Below are 21559 nucleotides of genomic sequence, written 5' to 3'. Positions count from 1 at the left end.
TGTACGATTTTATGTTGCTTACACGTTACGCGGCACGCAAGGTACGATTTTATGTTGCTAACACGTTCGGCGGCACGCAAGGTACGATTTTATGTTGCTAACACGTTCGGCGGCACACAAGGTACGATTTTATGTTGCTAACACGTTACGCGACACGCAATGTACGATTTTATGTTGCTAACACGTTCGGCGGCACGCAAGGTACGATTTTATGTTGCTAACACGTTACGCGGCACGCAATGTACGATTTTATGTTGCTAACACGTTACGCGGCACGCAATGTACGATTTTATGTTGCTCACACGTTCGGTGGCACGCAAGGTACGATTTTATGTTGCTAACACGTTACGCGGCACGCAATGCACGATTTTATGTTGCTAACACGTTCGGTGGCACGCAAGGTACGATTTTATGTTGCTAACACGTTCGGCGGCACGCAAGGTACGATTTTATGTTGCTAACACGTTACGCGGCACGCAATGTACGACTTTATGTTGCTCACACGTTCGGTGGCACGCAAGGTACGATTTTATGTTGCTAACACGTTACGCGGCACGCAATGCACGATTTTATGTTGCTAACACGTTCGGTGGCACGCAAGGTACGATTTTATGTTGCTAACACGTTCGGCGGCACGCAAGGTACGATCTTATGTTGCTAACATGTTACGCGGCATGCAATGTACGATTTTATGTTGCTTACACGTTCGGCGGCACGCAAGGTACGATTTTATGTTGCTAACACGTTCGGTGGCACGCAAGGTACGATTTTATGTTGCTAACACGTTACGCGGCACGCAATGTACGATTTTATGTTGCTAACACATTCGGCGGCACGCAAGGTACGATTTTATATTGCTAACACGTTACGCGGCACGCAAGGTACGATTTTATGTTGCTAACACGTTCGGCGGCACGCAAGGTACGATTTTATGTTGCTAACACGTTACGCGGCACGCAAGGTACGATTTTATGTTGCTAACACGTTCGGCGGCACGCAAGGTACGATTTTATGTTGCTAACACGTTCGGCAGCACGCAAGGTACGATTTTATGTTGCTAACACATTCGGCGGCACGCAAGGTACGATTTTATGTTGCTTACACGTTACTCTGCACGCAATGTACGATTTTATGTTGCTAACACATTCGGCGGCACGCAAGGTACGATTTTATGTTGCTAACACGTTCGGCGGCACGCAAGGTACGATTTTATGTTGCTAACACGTTACGCGGCACGCAATGTACGATTTTATGTTGCTAACACATTCGGCGGCACGCAAGGTACGATTTTATATTGCTAACACGTTACGCGGCACGCAAGGTACGATTTTATGTTGCTAACACGTTCGGCGGCACGCAAGGTACGATTTTATGTTGCTAACACGTTACGTGGCACGCAAGGTACGATTTTATGTTGCAAACACGTTACGCGACACGCAATGTACGATTTTATGTTGCTAACACGTTCGGCGGCACGCAAGGTACGATTTTATGTTGCTAACACGTTACGCGGCACGCAATGTACGATTTTATGTTGCTAACACGTTCGGCGGCACGCAAGGTACGATTTTATGTTGCTTACACGTTACGCGGCACGCAATGTACGATTTTATGTTGCTAACACATTCGGCGGCACGCAAGTTACGATTTTATGTTGCTAACACGTTACGCGGCACGCAATGTACGATTTTATGTTGCTAACACATTCGGCGGCACGCAAGGTACGATTTTATGTTGCTAACACGTGACACGGCACGCAAGGTACGATTTTATGTTGCAAACACGTTACGCGACACGCAATGTACGATTTTATGTTGCTCACACGTTCGGCGGCACGCAAGGTACGATTTTATGTTGCTAACACGTTACGCGACACGCAATGTACGATTTTATGTTGCTAACACGTTCGGCGGCACGCAAGGTACGATTTTATGTTGCTAACACGTTCGGCGGCACGCAAGGTACGATTTTATGTTGCTAACACGTTCGGCGGCACGCAAGGTACGATTTTATGTTGCTAACACGTTCGGCGGCACGCAAGGTACGATTTTATGTTGCTAACACGTTCGGCGGCACGCAAGGTACGATTTTATGTTGCTAACACGTTCGGCGGCACGCAAGGTACGATTTTATGTTGCTAACACGTTACGCGGCACGCAATGTACGATTTTATGTTGCTAACACATTCGGCGGCACGCAAGGTACGATTTTTTGTTGCTCACACGTTCGGCGGCACGCAAGGTACGATTTTATGTTGCTAACACGTTCGGCGGCACGCAAGGTACGATTTTATGTTGCTAACACGTTACGCGGTACGCAATGTACGATTTTATGTTGCTAACACGTTCGGCGGCACGCAAGGTACGATTTTATGTTGCTTACACGTTCGGCGGCACGCAAGGTACGATTTTATGTTGCTTACACGTTACGCGGCACGCAAGGTACGATTTTATGTTGCTAACACGTTACGCGGCACTCAAGGTACGATTTTATGTTGCTAACACGTTCGGCGGCACGCAAGGTACGATTTTATGTTGCTAACACGTTCGGCGGCACGCAAGGTACGATTTAATGTTGCTAACACGTTCGGCGGCACGCAAGGTACGATTTAATGTTGCTAACACGTTCGGCGGCACGCAAGGTACGATTTTATGTTGCTAACACGTTACGCGGCGCGCAATGTACGATTTTATGTTGCTAACACATTCGGCGGCACGCAAGGTACGATTTTTTGTTGCTCACACGTTCGGCGGCACGCAAGGTACGATTTTATGTTGCTAACACGTTACGCGGCACGCAAGGTACGATTTTATGTTGCTAACACGTTACGCGGCACGCAAGGTACGATTTTATGTTGCTAACACGTTACGCGGCACGCAATGTACGATTTTATGTTGCTAACACGTTACGCGGCACGCAATGTACGATTTTATGTTGCTCACACGTTCGGTGGCACGCAAGGTACGATTTTATGTTGCTAACACGTTACGCGGCACGCAATGCACGATTTTATGTTGCTAACACGTTCGGTGGCACGCAAGGTACGATTTTATGTTGCTAACACGTTCGGCGGCACGCAAGGTACGATTTTATGTTGCTAACACGTTACGCGGCACGCAATGTACGATTTTATGTTGCTCACACGTTCGGTGGCACGCAAGGTACGATTTTATGTTGCTAACACGTTACGCGGCACGCAATGCACGATTTTATGTTGCTAACACGTTCGGTGGCACGCAAGGTACGATTTTATGTTGCTAACACGTTCGGCGGCACGCAAGGTACGATCTTATGTTGCTAACATGTTACGCGGCATGCAATGTACGATTTTATGTTGCTTACACGTTCGGCGGCACGCAAGGTACGATTTTATGTTGCTAACACGTTCGGTGGCACGCAAGGTACGATTTTATGTTGCTAACACGTTACGCGGCACGCAATGTACGATTTTATGTTGCTAACACATTCGGCGGCACGCAAGGTACGATTTTATATTGCTAACACGTTACGTGGCACGCAAGGTACGATTTTATGTTGCTAACACGTTCGGCGGCACGCAAGGTACGATTTTATGTTGCTAACACGTTACGCGGCACGCAAGGTACGATTTTATGTTGCTAACACATTCGGCGGCACGCAAGGTACGATTTTATGTTGCTAACACGTTCGGCGGCACGCAAGGTACGATTTTATGTTGCTAACACATTCGGCGGCACGCAAGGTACGATTTTATGTTGCTTACACGTTACTCTGCACGCAATGTACGATTTTATGTTGCTAACACATTCGGCGGCACGCAAGGTACGATTTTATGTTGCTAACACGTTCGGCGGCACGCAAGGTACGATTTTATGTTGCTAACACGTTACGCGGCACGCAATGTACGATTTTATGTTGCTAACACATTCGGCGGCACGCAAGGTACGATTTTATGTTGCTAACATGTTACGCGGCACGCAAGGTACGATTTTATGTTGCTAACACGTTCGGCGGCACGCAAGGTACGATTTTATGTTGCTAACACGTTCGGCGGCACGCAAGGTACGATTTTATGTTGCTAACACGTTACGCGGCATGCAATGTACGATTTTATGTTGCTAACACGTTCGGCGGCACGCAAGGTACGATTTTATGTTGCTAACACGTTCGGCGGCACGCAAGGTACGATTTTATGTTGCTAACACGTTACGCGGCACGCAATGTACGATTTTATGTTGCTAACACATTCGGCGGCACGCAAGGTACGATTTAATGTTGCTAACATGTTACGCGGCACGCAAGGTACGATTTTATGTTGCTTACACGTTCGGCGGCACGCAAGGTACGATTTTATGTTGCTAACACGTTCGGCGGCACGCAAGGTACGATTTTATGTTGCTAACACGTTACGCGGCATGCAATGTACGATTTTATGTTGCTAACACGTTCGGCGGCACGCAAGGTACGATTTTATGTTGCTTACACGTTCGGCGGCACGCAAGGTACGATTTTATGTTGCTAACACGTTACGCGGCACGCAATGTACGATTTTATGTTGCTAACACATTCGGCGGCACGCAAGGTACGATTTTATATTGCTAACACGTTACGCGGCACGCAAGGTACGATTTTATGTTGCTAACACGTTCGGCGGCACGCAAGGTACGATTTTATGTTGCTAACACGTTACGTGGCACGCAAGGTACGATTTTATGTTGCTAACACGTTCGGCGGCACGCAAGGTACGATTTTATATTGCTAATACGTTCGGCGGCACGCAAGGTACGATTTTTTGTTGCTAACACGTTACGTGGCACGCAAGGTACGATTTTATGTTGCTAACACGTTCGGCGGCTCGCAAGGTACGATTTTATGTTGCTTACACATTCGGCGGCACGCAAGGTACGATTTTATGTTGCTTACACGTTACGCGGCACGCAAGGTACGATTTTATGTTGCTAACACGTTCGGCGGCACGCAAGGTACGATTTTATGTTGCTAACACGTTCGGCGGCACGCAAGGTACGATTTTATGTTGCTTACACGTTCGGCGGCACGCAAGGTACGATTTTATGTTGCTAACACGTTCGGCGGCACGCAAGGTACGATTTTATGTTGCTAACACGTTACGCGGCACGCAAGGTACGATTTTATGTTGCTAACACGTTACGCGGCACGCAAGGTACGATTTTATGTTGGTAACACGTTACGCGGCACGCAATGCACGATTTTATGTTGCTAACACGTTACGCGGCACGCAAGGTACGATTTTATGTTGCTAACACGTTACGCGGCACGCAATGTACGATTTTATGTTGCAAACACGTTACGCGACACGCAATGTACGATTTTATGTTGCTTACACGTGACGCGGCACGCAAGGTACGATTTTATGTTGCTAACACGTTTGGTGGCACGCAAGGTACGATTTAATGTTGCTAACACGTTCGGCGGCACGCAAGGTACGATTTTATGTTGCAAACACGTTACGCGACACGCAATGTACGATTTTATGTTGCTAACACGTTCGGCGGCACGCAAGGTACGATTTTATGTTGCTAACACGTTACGCGGCACGCAATGTACGATTTTATGTTGCTAACACGTTCGGCGGCACGCAAGGTACGATTTTATGTTGCTTACACGTTACGCGGCACGCAATGTACGATTTTATGTTGCTAACACATTCGGCGGCACGCAAGTTACGATTTTATGTTGCTAACACGTTACGCGGCACGCAATGTACGATTTTATGTTGCTAACACATTCGGCGGCACGCAAGGTACGATTTTATGTTGCTAACACGTGACACGGCACGCAAGGTACGATTTTATGTTGCAAACACGTTACGCGACACGCAATGTACGATTTTATGTTGCTCACACGTTCGGCGGCACGCAAGGTACGATTTTATGTTGCTAACACGTTACGCGACACGCAATGTACGATTTTATGTTGCTAACACGTTCGGCGGCACGCAAGGTACGATTTTATGTTGCTAACACGTTCGGCGGCACGCAAGGTACGATTTTATGTTGCTAACACGTTCGGCGGCACGCAAGGTACGATTTTATGTTGCTAACACGTTCGGCGGCACGCAAGGTACGATTTTATGTTGCTTACACGTTCGGCGGCACGCAAGGTACGATTTTATGTTGCTAACACGTTCGGCGGCACGCAAGGTACGATTTTATGTTGCTAACACGTTACGCGGCACGCAATGTACGATTTTATGTTGCTAACACATTCGGCGGCACGCAAGGTACGATTTTTTGTTGCTCACACGTTCGGCGGCACGCAAGGTACGATTTTATGTTGCTTACACGTTCGGCGGCACGCAAGGTACGATTTTATGTTGCTAACACGTTATGCGGTACGCAATGTACGATTTTATGTTGCTAACACGTTCGGCGGCACGCAAGGTACGATTTTATGTTGCTTACACGTTACGCGGCACGCAAGGTACGATTTTATGTTGCTAACACGTTACGCGGCACTCAAGGTACGATTTTATGTTGCTAACACGTTCGGCGGCACGCAAGGTACGATTTTATGTTGCTAACACGTTCGGCGGCACGCAAGGTACGATTTAATGTTGCTAACACGTTCGGCGGCACGCAAGGTACGATTTAATGTTGCTAACACGTTCGGCGGCACGCAAGGTATGATTTTATGTTGCTAACACGTTACGCGGCGCGCAATGTACGATTTTATGTTGCTAACACATTCGGCGGCACGCAAGGTACGATTTTTTGTTGCTCACACGTTCGGCGGCACGCAAGGTACGATTTTATGTTGCTAACACGTTACGCGGCACGCAAGGTACGATTTTATGTTGCTAACACGTTACGCGGCACGCAAGGTACGATTTTATGTTGCTAACACGTTACGCGGCACGCAATGTACGATTTTATGTTGCTTACACATTCGGCGGCACGCAAGGTACGGTTTTATGTTGCTAACACGTTACGTGGCACGCAAGGTACGATTTTATGTTGCTAACACGTTCGGCGGCACGCAAGGTACGATTTTATGTTGCTAACACGTTCGGCGGCACGCAAGGTACGATTTTATGTTGCTAACACGTTACGCGGCACGCAATGTACGATTTTATGTTGCTTACACATTCGGCGGCACGCAAGGTACGATTTTTTGTTGCTCACACGTTCGGCGGCACGCAAGGTACGATTTTATGTTGCTAACACGTTCGGCGGCACGCAAGGTACGATTTTATGTTGCTAACACGTTACGCGGCACGCAAGGTACGATTTTATGTTGCTAACACGTTACGCGGTACGCAATGTACGATTTTATATTGCTAACACGTTCGGCGGCACGCAAGGTACGATTTTATGTTGCTTACACGTTACGCGGCACGCAAGGTACGATTTTATGTTGCTAACACGTTCGGCGGCACGCAAGGTACGATTTTATGTTGCTTACACGTGTGGCGGCACGCATGGTACGATTTTATGTTGCTAACACGTGTGGCGGCACGCATGGTACGATTTTATGTTGCTTACACGTGTGGCGGCACGCATGGTACGATTTTATGTTGCTCACACGTGTGGCGGCACGCATGGTACGATTTTATGTTGCTAACACGTTCGACGGCACGCATGGTACGATTTTATGTTGCTAACACGTGTGGCGGTACGCATGGTACGATTTTATGTTGCTAACACGTTCGACGGCACGCATGGTACGATTTTATGTTGCTAACACGTGTGGCGGTACGCATGGTACGATTTTATGTTGCTAACACGTTCGACGGCACGCATGGTACGATTATATGTTGCTAACACGTTCGACGGCCCGCAAGGTACGATTTTATATCAATTGCGGGAATAATATTGTTTGTGATCGTTTTTTTTTGTCTAGTTGTGTTATGTCAAGTTATTTATTTATCTGTATTTTTGTGCAGGAAATAATAGCGTCGGTCCGCGCTCGGGCCTGCAGTACTTGAACGCGTTCAAGGTGACCGGCGCTCGGCTATGTGGCCACTGGGAAGGGGGTTGTTTTGGAAAAAAGGGGGACGAAATAAAGAAATTTGAATTTGACGCCACGTTGTAGTTTCTGGGAACGGGGGGACGTCACTGAGTCGGTGTTGGAAAAGTGGGGACGCATCACTCTCCTCTCTCATCCTTACACAGGAAGTGTAATTGTGTACTTCCTGGAGAAATGGGGATAGGAGAGTGCGTCACTGTATAGTCACTGTATGGTTACTGGTTACAAGTAGGGGAAAGCGGGAGCTTCCCTGTCGTTATTGGAAAAAATTAAATATGTATATATTTATTTATTTTGTTTTATTCAGTAAAAAAGCGTAAGATAAAATCAAGTATTAGTTTGTAAAAGAACAAAGATGATCCCATTGTAATCCTTGTTAACTATAATCAATATGATAATATTACTTACTTACTACTTATTTAATAAATTTATTAAAAAATTACATTTTAATTTATTTTTTGTTAAGGCCCCCTTGTCCCGAAAGTTTAGGCATTTTAGGCACTGAAAAGGCTCGCGTTGCGTTGCGCAGGGCCGGCGCGACATGAACTCTGGTGACCTTTGGGGCCGCCGAGCACGCTACAGTATAAATAAATCAGTAGTTTGGTTGGACTCTGGTGGCACAGGAGTGGTGCGCGCGAGTTCGTTTTTATATATATTTTATATAGAAAAAAATAAGCACCCAATTATAAATTTATCCAATAATATCCCTGTTAAACCTGATTAGAAGGTGAAATGTAAAATTTTCATAAAAATAGCGTTCCCGTATGTCACATAAAACTGAAAATGCTTGAAAATCGATGTTACTTCTGATTTTTTTTTATCGAGTTAATAGTTTAATATTGTGTTTTTATCCAAAAAAAGTCACTATAGTCTGTCCACTATAAGAATTGCTTTTTGACAGCTCGACGGGTGATACCAGAAGTGATGTTCAAAAGATTATCGATTGTGATACCATTTCAATTATAAATTCAAAATATTATCATAAATCGAATCAGGTACGTAAATAATAATTACAACGTAAACGTACTAATAAGATATGTAATAATAAGACCACATATCTATGCATTGTATGTTAAAACTAAACTAAACTAATATTTTATTATTTATTGGTTTCTATCTTACAATTTGGCTGTCTTTACGTTTAAATTATATAACATAATAGAAGAGTTTTTCTGCATCGGATATATTTTACAGAGTATTTCTATCGATTATTATAATCTATCGACCCATCATTGAATAATTCTGTGTAGACATCACTAAGTGGGCGGGACCTGTCCATGAAGAACGATAATTATTTGTATGACATTTTAACATAGACAATACAATCCTTCATAGGCGTGAAGCTGTCAAAAAGCAAATAATATAATGGACAGAGTATAGATCAGACATTTCTGTACTGTATATTTTTTAGGATTTTAAATATTTATCTGAAAACAACATGATTTAGAAACATAAATTTGGGAAAACGCATGAACCCTTGAATCCGATATATTATGTACTAGCTTTCCGCCCACGGCTTCGCCCGCGTTTTCAAAGAAAAACCCGTTCCCGTAGGATTTCCGGGATAAAACCTATCCTATGTCCTTTCTCGGGTATCAAAATATCTCTATACCAAATTTCATGCAAATTGGTTCAGTAGTTAAGGCGTGATTGAGTAACAGACAGACAGACAGAGTTACTTTCGCATTTATAATATTAGTATGGATTACCAACGTACAAGTTGGATCGGCGAAAATACTTATAACTTACCTATCCGAAACTGATTTTATACACTACACAAAATCTTTCGTGTTATTAATAATTATTTATTTATTTATTTATTTATTTATAACACTTCATTGTACAAAACAATATAGGAAATGTGGTAGATACAAATTAATGAGGTACAGAAATTTTGCACAATAGGCGGCCTTATTGCTACACAGCAATCTCTGCCAGGCAACCTGGTAGGAAAGGAAATGTAAGAAGAATAAGGATAGCGCAAAAAGAAATAAAAGAAAGGATATATTAAAAATATGCCTACTTACATACTACATAAACTACATATACTGTACATAGATACCACATAGTTATATAAATATACTTGTATTATACACTACACAAACTACAATAATATATATATAACAATATATACAAAAATTAGGATTATACATAAATTAATGCAACTATTGCATGGCTAGATAATGAGCTTTCAATAGGGACTTAAAAGAACTGAGCGTTTGTGCACGTCGGATACTTTCCGGCAAGGCGTTCCAGAGCTGAATGGCACGAACAGTAAACGAATTGTCATAAAAGTTTGACCGATGGACAGGAGTACATGATAATAAAAGGTTGGAAGAACGAAGAGTGAGAGTGTGAGTAGAGCTAAGATAGTTAAAGTTGTTTTTTAAGTAGGACGGTGTTTTAGGGTGAAATAAAATACAATACAGGAGATGAAGAATGTGAGTATTCCGGCGGAAGCGAATGGGGAGCCAGTTTAATTTTGTTCTAAACTCAGAAATATGATCAAATTTACGTAATCCATAAATAAATCGTATACAAAAATTTTGAAGCTTCTCAAGGGTGTCTAGTTGGTATTCGTGGAGATCTGGATAGGATGAATCGGCAAAATCAAGGAGAGGAAGGAGTAAAGAATGAGCTAACGTAATTTTCGTAGCGATCGGTAAAAAGTTTCGTAAGCGCCGTAGCGAGAACGCCGATGAGAAAACCCTTTTACGGACTTGTTTTATTTGCTCATCCCACGAAAAAGTTTGGTCAAGTGTCAAACCAAGATTTTTTACTTGTGTGCTATAAGGGATAGACACACCATCAACAACGATACTTGGTAAATCGGCCCAGTCGATTTTTGATACGAGCTGCCTGCTTCCGAAAATAATAGCTTTGGTTTTAATTGGATTAACTGTTAAACCGTAATGTTTACTCCATGAGACGATTGTCGCAAGATCAGCGTTTACTTGAAAAATCGCTTCAGGTAGTTCGAGTAGTGATGCGTGTTTATATAATTGGAAATCGTCTGCATACATATGGTAGGGTGACTCAATATTTTTGGAAATGGTGTTAATAAAAATGGAGAAAAGGAGGGGAGAGAGAACGCCGCCTTGAGGAACGCCAGCAGTAACATTGCACCAAGATGAGGAAATCTCCTCAATCTGTATACGTTGCCGACGTCCCCTTAAGTAGCTATGTACCCAATCGATAGCCGATGCAGATAAATTAAGGGACCGCAGTAAAGCCAGCAATATGTCGTGATCGACCGTATTGAAAGCGTTACTAAAGTCCAGCAACGTTAGAATTGTGAGCTGCTTATTGTCAAAACCTCGCCGGATGTCGTCAGTGATTTTGATAAGTGCAGTGGTCGTACTGTGACCGGGACGGAAACCAGATTGGAAAGGATTAAGGAGATTATTGGAGTTAAGGAAAATACTCAATTGCTCTTGAACCAGTCGTTCGAGAACCTTAGAGAGAAATGGAAGGATGGCAATGGGTCGGTAATCAGATGTAGTGGAAGGGTTAGGAATTTTTGGGAGAGGTATAATGTGAGCACTTTTCCAATCATCAGGAAATGTGCCAGATGTAATGGAAAAATTTAGGATATGTGTGATAGTAGGATTGATTATAGGGAGGATAGGAATGATCATGTTCCGACCAATGCAGTCACTACCGACGGCCTTTGAAGTGATTGACAATATGCTTTTCTTAACACTACACTCGGTAAAACGATTGAATACAAAAGGAGGAAAGCTGGAATGGGGTAGGTTATTTAGGTAAGATAGTGTATGAGATTTAAGGGTAGGATGGAAATCTGAGGGAGGATTGGAAAAATGGGAATAGAGAACATTGGCCTGGGTTGAATTAAGACAAGGATTTTGTTGGGATCTGCCAATTCCAAAGGATCTAAGGAATTTCCAAGTTTTAGAAGGATCACCATTGTCAACCGACTTAGATATATAAAGTCGTTGAGCATCCCTACACAAAGTATTGCAGCGGTTTCGAATTCGATTAAATTTTTCACGATTTATATCCGAATTAGACAACTTTAATTTAGTCTTTGCACGCGCCTTCTTCCGTAAAAGTGATTTAAGGTTGTCGGTCATCCAAGGGGCAGGCAGGTGCTTCAACTTAACTGGACGCATAGGAGCATGCGAATCATAAAGTTGAAGAATTAATGAATCAAAAAGTGACACTTTATCATTGATGGTTTCAGCAGACGAAACAACCGACCAGTCCATGTTTATTGCGTCTTCGCACAAGCGCTCAGCATTAATTTTACCGAAATTACGTTGCAAAATAATCTTAGGTTTCGATTTAGGAAGTTTTAATTTGTAAGAAAGGAAAATAAGGTCATGAAAGGAAAACATGTCAGCTGAACGCTGTCCGTGCTCAGCGACATGCGTTGGGGAGGAAACAATGATGAGATCAAGGAGGGATGGGGTACAGTTGGGAGAGGACTGGGTAGCCTGTAAAGGGAGGATTTTAAGGTTATAGGAATCAACTAAATTTATAAGCTTATTACTACGATGATCACCCTTGAGTAAGCAGGTGTTAAAATCTCCCATAAATATAATATGATTATAAAGAGGAGAAAAGGATTCAAGGATCTGGTCGAAGGAATGGAAATAGTTAACAGAGAGGTTAGGGGAGTAGAAGACGCCTAAAAGGATTTTAGTGTTGGAAGAAGTTATTTCGACAAGGAGATGTTCAGCTGCATCGCTAGGTGGCGGCTGAGGGGAGGAGCTGACAATTGTGTAAGGAATGTGAGAACGTAAGTAAATTGCAACCCCTCCTCCGGTCCGACCCATGCGATCGTTCCTTATTAACTGAAATCCTGGAAGACTATAAGAAGAGGAAGGAAGACAGGGTTTGAGCCAGGACTCTGAAATTAATATGGCATGTACAGGATGGGAATCAAAGGTAGCAAGGAGGTCAGGGTAGTGTGCCGGAATACTCTGAGCATTTATATGAATTACATTAAAGTTATTAGGTTGATTGGAGAATAGAGAGGAAATGCAAGGAGAAGAAGAGGAAGTCAAACTATTAAAACTGTCGCTTTCTGAACCATTTGAAGAGAGTGAAAAAAACGCTTCGCTTTCCGTGCTATCATTTAAAGCCATGACGAAAATAATAAATAATTAATATCAAAAATAATATTCTTAAAATATATGTATATATAATATATAGTAATAAAAAATATATATATTAAATATAATAATAAGTCTAAGTTTAAAATCCAATAATCTAACATAACCTTTACCACCAGTTATTATATACCGAAATTAACACACTACTTGTGTAAATTACAATTCAAATGTCCAAAGCGCTAGTATCCGTGACAACTAAAAGAATATAAGAATGACACGAATTGTCATTGTCAAATGTCACAACAAATTACAAAAACAAAGGTACCTACAATAATAATTACTTGATGTGAAATTTTAATTTAAAATTACCTTAAAATTTAATAACATATACAGCTAAAATACAGCTAAAAGTTACTTGAAGAAAAGAGACGTTCACACTATTTAAAGAATCAAGAAGTTAAAGTAGTAAATACCGAAACATAGAAATATTTTGAAATGAGATATTAAATATTATAATACAGTGATAAAACAACTACCAATTTTGAGTCTAACAAGTGAAGTCAAAAAGCAATAAAAGAGTACAGAATGCAACCTACTTAACTCTACCGAACCTCTTGGGTCTTGAATTAGGCATCTGTTTTGAGTTAGTGGAAGTAGAAGCCGAGCCAGAAGAACCCCCAGCAGCAGAAGGGATGCCATCAAGTTCAGCCATCATTGTGACCTTGTGTCTTGTTCCATCTGTGGTTTGCACAATAATATGACCGTCTCTGGTCCAGCAATTGGATACACCAAAGCGAGATCTTGCCGAAATAAAGACATCATGTCTTTCTTTGATCAGAAATTCGGATAATGTATAACCACTACCCTTCAAAGAAGTTTTTGAGAACCATATGGTGTCCCGTACAGAAACATCTTTAAACTTTATGATGATCGGTCTGGGCTTATCTGACTTCACAGCTCCTAAACGGTGGCACCGGGATATAGCTTCTTGTTGAAAATGCGGGACTTTTAAGTGATCTGTTACAACTTTGGTTACAAGACTGGAAGGGTTTTCCTTTACAGCTTCTGGCACTCCATGGATCAGCAACATTTTTCTCCGACTTCTCATCTCCCATTTAATGTATTGGTTAGAGAGGAACTCAATTTGCGATTGTAAAGTATGAAGAGAAGATATGACAAATGAGCGAAAGCTATTGAACTCCGCCGCTAATCTTGAAGTGGGGCTGGCAGATGCAGGTTGAGGATTGTTAGTGCTGTTGACATTCTGCAGCTCTCGTTGAAATTCAGCCATTTTATCATTAAACAATGCTGCCATTTCTGCCATTGAGTGTTTGACGGATTCCATAGTGATGAGATTCAGAAATAATGTTAAGACAGTAGTGTTGAAATGTTGAAAATTTATGTAAGGAAAGTGAACTAGTGGGCAAAGGCACAAATTTAACACATAGAGGTAAGAAAACAAGTGTAATTATGTATATAAAACGAATTTAAATACAAGAGCTTTCAAAAAAAACGTGTTTCTACTTTTTGCTCCTACCCTCAAAAAAGATCAGATTTTGGAGTTATTTAAATTATTATTTATAAGTGCCTACACTGGCTCCGGCTCACGCAAAAACTACTGTAGGTACAGATTTTGATTTAATTATTTATGTATCTATTAGCCCTCGACAACATATTATTATAGACTAAGTCTTAAAAATTATAATTTTATATTATTATAAGCAGTGCCCCGCGGTTTCACCCGCATTACTTCTCTCTTGTTGGTCTTAGCGTGATGATATATAGCACGAAACCTTCCTCGATAAATGGGAAATCCAACACCGAAATAATTTTTCAAATCAGCTCAGTGGTTCCTGAGATAGCGCGTTCAAACAAACAAACTCTTCAGCTTTATAATATTAGTATAGATATAGATTATGTACTTATGTATTATGTTATGTAATAGGGAAACTTTGAAATATTAAGGTTTAAAAATCAATCTACCTCAGAATATAATATAATAGTACTACGCACAGAAGGTTCACACGAAATAAAACACAGATTGTACTGAATACACCTACTATATAAAAATAAGTCGGGTTTTCCTTCCTGACGCTATAACTCCAGAACGCACCAACCGATTTCCACGGTTTTGCATTCGTTGGAAAGGTCTCGGGCTCCGTGAGGTTTATAGCAAAGAAAAGGTCTCTCTGGTGACGAAACGGAGTTCGCCCGGTTTGCTAGTTTTAAATAAAAATATGAAACTTACTTAATATTATTATGTGTTCATGTTATAGAATTTGTAACATTATAGTTATTGCACGATTTATTCGTGATATAATGACGAACGTCCAAGTTTGTATTTATTCGCTAAGGGACGTGCATAAAAAACTAGCCCAATATTTTGTTGTCGCGGAAGAATTTCAACCAATACCCGCGGCCCTAGCCAGTTTCGGCTCGACGGAACACAGTGGGGTTTTGGTCGGTAAGAAATAAGAATCCGACATAACCCACGGCTCCATCCCCGGGGGCCGTGGGTATCTTTGGAAGATTTCCCCACTAAAAAAAGGCCACACTATTGACTATTGTTATAGTGTTTCATAAATAAAAGGGTAAGTAGGAAAATAAATGTAGAAACTATTCAATTTACTAGTCTATGATGGTATGAGGTATATTATGTATAGCTTAATTAGTATAATTATTGTGTCTTGTTATTTAGATTTCTATGGTATAATTAAATGTGATCCTTGCAAAGCTTGCAGCAATACCAATCCCTGTTTAAATATTTTATGAACCTTCACAAAAAGACTATCAATATAAAATATATAGAAATTATAACCGAACCTAGAATACCTACTCGCATATTTGTTATATTTAACCGACTTCAAAAAAAAGGAGGAGGTTATCAATTCGGCCGGTATGTTTATTTTTTTTTTATTCCATTTTACTACGTTTAACATAATATGGTCATTTAATAATAGCTAACCTATTATATTTCATTTGGATTTGTTTTTTTCTTTACTACGCACCTACCATGTCAAAATTTAAAAGAATGAGAGTTGATACCATAATCACAATGTAACATAATACGAATATTCTAGTAAAAAAGTACGTGAAAGTAAAAGGTAATTTTATCTTTCTGTTGTTAATAGCACTTCAGTGCAATCTACATAATAGATTGGAAACACGTTTATTTATAATCTGCATAGGATGGCATGGCACTACCTATTGAATTGAAATTGTTGATTGGTTCATCTTGGCGCTCTTTTTTTCTCGAGATAAACGTTTGGTTTTGTCACGATAAAAGTGGTTTATCGCAGATAAAACCAAAACTAAAAGTAATTACACAAAATGCTCTGACAAATATCTTGCAAATGTTTTAATATAATTGTTTATGAAAAAAAAATCATAATAAGTATTACCACAGACTAATAATAATATACTACGTATACAACAGACGGTGCACTCCATACAAAAAAAGTTGCACTATGAATTTACGCAATTAAAGCGCCAGTGGGGAAATAACGTACTACATGTTCGATTATATCTCTTAGTCTTTTGCTTTTAACACACTAGATGGCACGTTAAACACAGACTTGATGTTCTTTTCCTTCCAGAGCCACTAGATGGCACTAATGTAAATATATGTACACGTACCTTTTATTTTCAAGTCCTTGACAGTTGTCAAGTGTCAACTGTCAACTGTCAACATAATATTTTGTACCTACTCGGATTTTTAATTAGACAAAGCTGACTCACAGAGTACCTACATTATTATGACTGGTATTTAGTTCAGTTTATTTACGAGATTCTGTCAAAACCAAAACGAGAAGCTTTGTTTGTTTTCGTTTTTTAATTGTTGAAAAATAAGTGCTAAAATAAGTGTTATGTAGAATCTACAGGCAGAAAAACGGCAGAAAATAAGCTTTATATGGTAAACTGATATTTTCTCTGAACATAAATTTTTACAAACATGATTTTTAATGATTGGTTTAGGGATTTGTAACCCAATATAAGATTGTTTTATTACAGACTTATTGCTTACGTTCGCAATAACAAATTTGTTCAAGAGAGGAGAAGAATTAATCCATCCCAAATGTAAATACGATTCTCCACAAAAACATTGTAGACACAAGAAAGGGATTTCTACATTTGCTACTAAGAAGGATATGGGATCATGAAGGATTTCATCTGTTTTAATACCAGTAAAATGGAATGAGCGCCGTGGCCGTGACTGTGTTTGGTACATAAAGAATGACAAACATTTAACTTATAATTATTATGAGTGCATTACGGGTAAACACACAATAAGTTGTCCTTTGACTAAGATGTACTTAATTTTAAGGAACACTAAAATGGATGGCTAGAATAGGTATAATCGCATACATAGTATTTATTTCTAGTCTGTTGTATAAATAATCAAAGACTACAAAATATATAGTGAACTATGTCTTTAATATTAATTCTACAGTTTACAGTGTAGTGTGTAATCTATTGTATGTGTGCGTCTAGAATATATAGTCCTGTTGTTCTACAGTTTAAGCAGTTCAATACAAGCTTACAGTCGAGTCAAGTGTTTCATTAACCACCAACCATTGCATGGCAACCCTGCCAGTTTTGTAAATTGTAGTCTACCTAACCTGACTGTTGGTTTTGATTTGTATCACACAAAGAATACTATACCAAATTTCAAGAAATAAGAATTAAATATTTGATTAACTTTTACTAATATACAGGAGCTTATACATCAAACAAGACCAAAGCAGGGCTTTGGAGAAAGTGTGTATGGACAAAGACCACAATACATATGGTGCGGACAACTGCATGAAAAGCATGCAGTAAGGGACATTAAATAAATAAATAAATAAAACACATTTATTGTCAAGATCACAACACGAGATACATTTATAAACGAAGGAAAAACAAAAAGAAATAAAAAGAAAAATAATTAAATAAAAATAATCTTATTCCTAAGAACTGTAATGTGGCAGTGAGTGACCTGACAAATGGAGCCAACTCAGTATATGATGGCAAGGTGATTAATACCTCACCACCACTGATTTTCAGTGACCCCAAGTGACTATTGGAGTTTCAGTCTAGAATTGTATATAATGATAATTTAACATGAGTATATTATGTGAAAGATATATTTCAATTAATATGATAAATACTAATAAATAAATACATCAGTTAAAACATGATATACATATATATATACATATATATATTATGTATAGGTAGATATAATATCAGTATGTAATTATGTATATACTTAATGTAAATAAATAAAATTATGTATATGTTACCGGAAATGTATGAAATCAAGGAATTGTATACAAATCCTAGTGGTCTAAGATCCGAATATAAGTCGAAATGCAACGGCGTGATAATAGAGTGAGACCAATTTTATAATAAATTAAGTGTATTAAAAATGGTTTGACTGGAAAAATCCTGGACAGGATATTTTTTATTAATTATTAAAAAAAAATTATTTTCATTTTTTATTAATTGCAGTTTCGAGATAATAAAACAAACGTTATTTGAAGACTTTTTAACGAATGGGTCTCAAACTAATAGGAAATGTGTACAATGCCGATGCCACTTGGGAAATGTATAAAATATTGTTTAATAAACTATTTAATGCATACATATCCTAGTAAATGTATAATCTTCCTTGGAATTATATATAATTCCAATATCGTATTAGGAAATGTATATAAAGTAAATGATTTCTGTAATAAAACACGTTGTTATTTTTTTTTATTATACTTAGCACTTATTGAGACAATCGGGTAACAGTCTTACCGTAAAATAATAATAATATGTTCATATTATCTTACTAATTAACATTTCTTAAATCAACTTATATTCAATCAAATCAAATTTTCATTTATTTAAGGGTGCTATTACCGATTTTTAACAAAAAACGCTATTTTACGGTACCATTTTAACTCAAAGCAATTACACGTGAGAACAAAGTAATATATTAATTTAAAGATAATATATTCAGATCTACGATCATCTTATAAAAATTGTACGACGTCATACAAAATTGTCGCTGAAATACGATTTTCCCAGCACAATGATCGCATAAAATGCAAAAAAATGGGGTCTAAAACGGTAAAATTTTAAGAAAATTAAAAGCCTAATCTATCTTCTTACCTATAAATTATTGAGGGATATATTATAGTCCTTTAAAGATTCTGATAATTTTTTTGTATCTAAATCAAAATTTTATTTCAATTATTAGCTAAATTAAAAATACTTCTTGATTTCTTCATACATTTTGCTCTCGCGGGTCGTCAGACCGCGCTCAGAAGCGCTCTTGGAAGGACGGGTGTATCGCTCCTTGTCCCAAAAATAAAACGAATTAGAAAAAGATTATTGTGCGTGCACTGTCGTTTTCGTGATTTGAAATATTTGATACTTTTCAGATGCTCTTTTTTATGGGTTGTTGAATAGATTGGTGGGGTAAAACAATTCAAGATGGCGTCGACGAAAATTTGACTTTTTTTCGTGATGGGTGTCATTTTCATAGTTTTTGGGGTAGCTATTAACGAATATGAGGTCAAAACTGAAATCCAAGATGGCGCCGACAAAAATTGTACATCTTTTCGTCATGGGTGTCATTTTCATGGTTTTTGGGGTAGCTATTGACCAATATGAGGTCAAAACTAAAATCCAAGATGGCGCCGACGAAAAATTTGACATATTTTCGTCATGGGTGTCATTTTCATAGTTTTTGGGGTAGCTTTAACGAATATGAGGTCAAAACTGAAATCCAAGATGGCGCCGACGAAAATTGTACATCTTTTCGTCATGGGTGTCATTTTCATTGTTTTTGGGGTAGCTATTAACCAATATGAGGTCAAAACTAAAATCCAAGATGGCGCCGACGAAAAATTTGACTTTTTTTCGTGATGGGTGTCATTTTCATGGTTTTTGGGGTAGCTATTAACGAATATGAGGTCAAAACTCTAATCCAAGATGGCGCCGACAAAACTTTTACATCTTTTCGTCATGGGTATCATTTTCATGGTTTTTGGGGTAGCTATTAACCAATATGAGGTTAAAACTGAATTCCAAGATGGCGCCGACGAAAATTGTACATCTTTTCGTTATGGGTGTCATTTTCATGGTTTTTGGGGTAGCTATTAACCAGTTTGAGGTCAAAACTAAAATCCAAGATGGCGCCGACGAAAAATTTTACATCTTTTCATCATGGGTGTCATTTTCATGGTTTTTGGGGTAGCTATTAACGAATATGAGGTCAAAACTATAATCCAAGATGGCGCTGACGAAAATTTGACTTTTTTCGTGATGGGTGTCATTTTCATGGTTTTTGGGATAGCTATTAACGAATATGAGGTCAAAACTAAAATCCAAGATGGTCGTCGAATTTCAAGATCGCGTCATGGTAATACTGTCGCGTTATGGAGCAAGGCGGCGATTTTGGTAGCTATGAATCTGACACGTTTTCTCGGCACACACGTTCTTTTTTTTATTATCTTCGTTTAAATGTTTTAGATAAACTTTATTTTAAAAAAAGTTTAGCGAATATATTTAAAGTTAATAATATCTGTCAGAATATAAACACAGATGATGATTGCCACAGAGTTGCGTTTTATATTACATTTCTAAATTCTAATATTTAGAATTTAGAAATGTAATATAAAACACAACACACAATTTTAAAGAACATGTTCTTTAAAATTGTTTTTTTTTAAGACTTTCTACAAAACTGTAGTTGTTAACGTTTTAGTTATTTTATTTAAGTTTACTTTAAAGGAGTAAGAAAAATATACCTAATTATCGACGGTTACATTGGGGATTTGGTAATACCTACATAGCTGTCTCAAAAACCTTGATAATGACACCCATGCCGAAAAGATGTAAGAGTTTCGTCGACACCCTCTTGGATTTTAGCTTTGACCACATATTGGTAAATAGCCACCACAAAAACCATGAAAATGACACCCGTGATGAAAAGATGTAAAATTTTCGTCAGCGCCATCTTCGATTTTAGTTTTGACCTCATATTGATTAATAGCTACCCCAAAAACCATGAAAATGACACCCGTGTCGAAAAGATGTAAAATTTTCGTCGGCGCCATCTTGGATTTTAGTTTTGACCTCATATTGGTTAATAGATACCCCAATAACCATGAAAATGACACCCATGACGAAAATATGTAAAATTTTCGTCCGCGCCATCTTGGATTTTAGTTTTGACCTCATATTGGTTAATAGATACCCCAATAACCATGAAAATGACACCCATGACGAAAATATGTAAAATTTTCGTCCGCGCCATCTTGGATTTTAGTTTTAACCTCATATTGGTTAATAGCTACCCCAAAAACCATGAAAATGACACCCGTGTCGAAAAGATGTAAAATTTTCGTCGGCGCCATCTTGGATTTTAGTTTTGACCTCGTATAGACTACAGGCCCATGTTGAAAAAATTATGGGTCATTTGACCCACCACCTGACCTATCTAGAATGATATAAGAGCA

The 21559-nt window shown here is 39.2% G+C and overlaps 3 protein-coding genes across 3 annotated transcripts in view; 2 read left to right on the top strand and 1 right to left on the bottom strand.

Moving 5' to 3' along the window:
- The window catches only part of LOC149896028 (uncharacterized), a 50568-nt gene extending 42151 nt beyond the window's left edge, over positions 1-8417 (top strand). Inside the window, exon 5 of the mRNA XM_090118344.1 lies at positions 7904-8417. The gene's annotated coding sequence lies outside the window, so the exon portion shown is untranslated. The remainder of the gene's footprint in view (positions 1-7903) is intronic.
- LOC149896025 (serine hydrolase-like protein) overlaps positions 1-21559 on the top strand; it is a 98460-nt gene that overhangs the window by 57075 nt on the left and 19826 nt on the right. The window lies entirely within an intron of this gene.
- Positions 13657-14409, bottom strand: LOC149896027 (uncharacterized). The gene has a single exon (XM_090118398.1). The coding sequence runs from the start codon at positions 14407-14409 to the stop codon at positions 13657-13659; it is 753 nt and encodes a 250-aa protein (XP_089974524.1).

The sequence above is a fragment of the Colias eurytheme genome, chromosome 29, assembly GCF_061535395.1.
Source record: "Colias eurytheme isolate Ceu_HAF_F1 chromosome 29, ilColEury1 Martin Lab GWU primary, whole genome shotgun sequence".
In the NCBI taxonomy this organism is placed as follows: domain Eukaryota; kingdom Metazoa; phylum Arthropoda; class Insecta; order Lepidoptera; family Pieridae; genus Colias; species Colias eurytheme.
This window is presented reverse-complemented; position numbering and strand designations above follow the sequence as displayed.